Genomic DNA, 5000 nt, shown 5'->3' on the forward strand with positions numbered 1-5000 from the left:
AGGGTTGGGTATCGTTTGGGTTTTATACCGGTGCTAAATCGATACTTTTAAACCGGTGCCGGTGCCGAAACGGTGACTGAACCGGTACTTTGTTTTTAAAATGTTTTAAATTAAAATGGTCTAAAGCATGAATTGATGCTATGGGCCTCATGCACATGAAAGATTAATATCATGCCATTCACACCGTGAAATAAAGTTTTCCCCTTACAACTTTGCTGATAACATTTCAAATAAATGTCAGTTAGCGCATTACCAAGGATATTGTGTAACGTATAGGCTAGCCTACTGTTGATGTTGTTTCATAGCCTTTTGCTTGTGTGTAGTTAGGCCCACTGCTAGATTTTGACACAAGCTCGCGATATCGCTTTCAGGTAAGCTACTTGGGCTCACGCAAGCTGTCAAACACTGTCCACTCGCCTATGTGGTGCACCCCCCTGGTTTATACATCCAGTGTTTATCATGTTAGGTAACTGTATCTGGATGTGTTGCTATCAGAGCAAGACGTTAGAGATGGCGCATGACATGCAGTGATGCCTCGTATACATTTTTTTTTAAATGCTATTTAAAGGTGCCATGTGTAAGAATTGAGGTAAAAATATCCAAAAAATGAGCTACACGCATCAAAAGAATGAGAAGAAATAAGGGTGATGATGTCATTAAAAAAATGACAAGGTATAGTGCTGCAGAGATATTAACCTGAATTAGCATGCTAAATTACTAGCCACAGCCCGACAGGTGTCATAATACCAGTTTCGGCCATGGGAGGCGGTATGCGGGCAACAAACCGCCAGCCAAAATGCAATACACGTGTCTTGGTTATTACTCTAGGGTAGACCAACTCGCTTTCTGGAGGTATACTGCCCCCATCTTTTATGGAATGTGGAGTATGAATTGATTTTTTGGCGGACATTACACATGGCACCTTTAAGCACCGAAATGAGGCACCGAAATCCACGTTGTTATTCGATGCAGTTACTACCGTTTGTGTCGGCACCGGTGCCATATTAGAACCGTGTTTCGGTGCCCAACCCTACTCTGGAACAGCTAACTATACACGGGAATGCATTAAACCTTTGTGTTCGGTAAGGTCTGCTATTTATTCTGATATATGGTTTGTCATGTGTTGCGTGAAGACTGTGTAGGCCTACGACATTCCACCGAGACGAATGGATGTGGAGATGGGCGCAGAGAATAATTATTACATCTCTTGAAGTTATTTTTCTCGCAAACTGTTTATCACAGCAAATAGTGGCTAGCTAGCACCGTTTAAAAGCTTAGAAAAGGCTCTTTAATGTGACACATGTGTGATGAGTAGCCTACTTCTCAAGGAGTTCAACAGAGAAGAATGGGTGAATTTGGACGCACTTCATATGCCTTGTAGTGAAGTGAAGCTGAAGCGCTGCGCCATGTTGCGCAGAAAACTGCGGCTCACTGGTAGTTATTATAGGTAACTTCAAATCAGCGCGATTTACCCTTATAGGCTACTGCACATTACAAGATCTGTACGAGATAATCTGCAGCACTGAAGTGAGAATTGATTTAACTCTTTGTGTAGCGCATGTGAGCGCTTTTTCCCCCATTTCACCCTGAATATTGGTGGGGACATTTCAGTCGTAATTTGATATTGGTGTGGACACGTCCTTCAGTCCCCACGCAAATCTACGCCACACACACATACATCACACACACACATACACATACACATACACATACACACACACACACACACACACACACACACACACACACACACACACACACACACACACATACAGCACAGACAGTAAGAGGATTTACTTTCAGTATTATGATTGGGTTGACCACTGGTAGCGACTGGAGTTTGACTCTTCCTCCCTTGGTCTATGTCCTTCCCCTTTCTCTTGGCTGAGTCTGCACACACAACGAGAGAAAAAAAAAAACATATCCCATATGATTTGGACCACACACACACTACACCCAGTCCACCATGATGACCATTCATCACTACAGTAGTGGACAGAGCACGAGCAGAAAGGGCAGAGCACAAGCACGAAAGGAAGAGGACCACAGAGGAGATCAGATTTGACTGAATACTGAATGTTACTCACAGAGGTATCTCCATGTCTGGGACATTTAACATGGACCATCAATTAATCTTTCTTTGTGTGTCTAGTGTATCAGTGTGTGTGTGTGTGATGTGTATATTGTAATGTGTGTGTGTAATGTGTGTATGTGTATAATGGTATGTGTGGTGTATAAGTGTGTGTGTGTGTGTGTGTGTGTGTGTGTGTGTGTGTGTGTGTGTGGGTATTTGTGTGTGTGTGTGTGTGTGTGTGTGAGTATGTGATGGAATGTGCTCGGTTAACCTTTGTGTTTCTCGGGAGACTTGTTGTTGAGGCTGAGGGGCTCGGTGCGATTCCTCATATCGGGGGAGGTGGCGCTGTCCTCCTTCTTCAGCTGAAAACGAGGCATGGCCTTTCTGAGGAAAGTCCACATTGCGCCCACACATCGCATGCTACACACACACACACACACACACACACACACACACACACACACACACACACACACCACATCACTACCGGCGACAAGTTGTTTTGTGCAGCTGGTAGAGGAGCTCAGTAAAGGGCCATTCACACCAAGAACGATAACTATAACACTAACTATAACCATAACGATAAAAGCATTCACACTGGCCAACGATAAGCAAAGTCTCTCCTTGTGTTAATGAATGTGATGGCTAAAATGTGATGGGCTCTGATTGACTGTTAGCTTTTTATCGTTCTGAAAATCACTCTGAAAGTGATCCCCAAAGATATTGTTATTCATGTGGTTATCGTTATCGTTTCTGTGTGAACGTCGTCATTCATATTACCATAACTAAAACAGTATTTTTTTATAGTTATCTTTCTTGGTGTGAACGGCCCTTAAGGCTACAGACAGGGCCAGAGTGGGACACTTAGGCCTGTCAGAAATATGAATGTGGTTTAGGCCTATAGTGCTTAATAAGGCTTGGCTACTGCACAGTAGCCTACCTCAGTTGGTAAAAAGTGTCACTAAAGTACATCACCTATTGGCTACTATACTATCTGTAAGACAGACAGGTAAGGGGGAGGGTGTGATGAGTCTTTGCAGGGTAAGAGTTTATAGCATACATTTCGACAGGTATAGCCTCCCAATAGCTATATCCCATAGCTAATCAAAATTGCTTTGTTGCTAGCATTGGAAACATGTAGTTGCTAGTTTGACATTTGTGTGTGTTCTTTTGTTTATTCTTGCACGTGAACTTTGGTAGTTTGGTAGCTACCCTATCCATCTGAGTGTGCTGGTGAGTGTGTAATGTAGTGGGTCTACTCCTTCTATGCTGTGTACTGTGGGAGGGTTGTAGATTCTGGATGTGTGTGTGTGTGTGTGTGTGTGTGTGTGTGCTTCTTATGCTTCTTACTTGAGGGGGATTATCTCGGGGACCCAGCCAGTGAGAGTGTGAATGATGGTGAACTCGCCCAGTTCTCTCCTGTTCCCTGGGATTAAACTAGAGAGTGAGAGGGAGAGGAAAGCAAGGGAGGGAGAGAGAGAAAGAAAAGATAGAGGGAGGGAGAGAAGGAAAGAGAGGGAGAGAGAGAGGAGAAAGGAGGAAGACAGAGGAAAGTACATGAAAGGAGAAATAAGCATAAAATTAGCATCTCCAGCTCACTACCCTCAAATACACACACATTCACCTCAAGGTACTACAAACTCAAGGACAACAGGAGCACAGATTCCTAATGAACATTACCAAAGCTGTTTCACATCACAGTCAATATATCCAAAGTTACAAACACTGGGTTCACACACTCAGTCACTCTAGTAGGTAACAATCATACACACACACACACACACACATACACACATAGACACGCACACAGCCACACACACACACACACACACACACAAACACACACACACACACACACACACACACACACACAAACATACAAGCACACATTCCCACACACACACAAATAGATAACATACACTAACAGGACTACACACACACACACACACACACACACACACATACATACACAGGACTGGATTAAGTCCAAAATCCCCATGCTGACATTAGCCCCTAATCCATAAACAGGCTGTAACTGCAGATTAGTCATTTTAGGGTCTGATTTGGCTTCCTTAACATAGTGCACTGCACTCCATGGCTGAAGAACAGTCTAGCTCCAATAAGCCAGACCTGTCTTTGGTCACAAAAAAATATGCCACATACTTTGTAGAGGCCTGAAGGACACAACCTTGAAACTCTCCCTGGACAGTGTGTACTGCCATTGCAACACTGCCATTATAGACTGGCTGGTCTCTCCTACAAGACGTGCACAGGGTGACTATGAGTAGAAAACTAATTGTTAGTTAAAGCCCTACTCATGAATTGTAAACCTTGTCTGCGCCACACAGCAAAGAGGCCTATTACAGCTGAGATGGAGCAGAATTTTGCAAGCTGTCTATTTTTTTTCTTAGGTAGGTCTGCCAATTGTAAATATCAATCAATCAAATTGCTCATATCAATACATCATTAACCCAAAAGACAGCCTCACAATCATTGTCCAGATTATACAGCTGTTCATTTTCACCGATTTTCCAAGATATGACATCATGCCGACTGGAGGAATTGTGACCCCTGAATCAGATATGTCTTGTGGAGTTTTGTGTGTTTAATTTTGCCAATTTTAACTGAACTGCAGTTATGCTACCAAGCTCATTTAGATCTGAATGATCTGCCTGGACTCCAAAACTACAGTTTGTGTATCTCGCTTTTCATAGCTTTTCCTACCAAAGCCCAAGAACTTGTAGTGGGTGTCTGTGGCCAGCAAGATCTTTCTCCTCATATTATCCAATAGAAACAGTAGACATACATGATTAAAATATATTTTGTATGATTATTAGCCATCACCATTACCGGTTATAGCATCGCCAGGATTGTTAACCTTAACGTTAGCCTACTGATTGCACTGACGTCACTCTCTGCCACATTG

The 5000-nt window shown here is 43.0% G+C and overlaps 1 protein-coding gene across 1 annotated transcript in view; it reads right to left on the minus strand.

Annotated features, from left to right (window-relative positions):
• The window catches only part of adgb (androglobin), a 71144-nt gene that overhangs the window by 52704 nt on the left and 13440 nt on the right, over positions 1-5000 (minus strand). The window contains exons 7-9 of the mRNA XM_048250559.1: positions 3425-3511; positions 2346-2494; positions 1798-1890 (exon numbers count right to left, since the gene is read on the minus strand). Of these exons, the coding sequence (XP_048106516.1) occupies positions 1798-1890; positions 2346-2494; positions 3425-3511 (329 nt within the window). The remainder of the gene's footprint in view (positions 1-1797; positions 1891-2345; positions 2495-3424; positions 3512-5000) is intronic.

This window comes from Alosa alosa, chromosome 8 (genome assembly GCF_017589495.1).
Source record: "Alosa alosa isolate M-15738 ecotype Scorff River chromosome 8, AALO_Geno_1.1, whole genome shotgun sequence".
NCBI classification, from domain to species: domain Eukaryota; kingdom Metazoa; phylum Chordata; class Actinopteri; order Clupeiformes; family Clupeidae; genus Alosa; species Alosa alosa.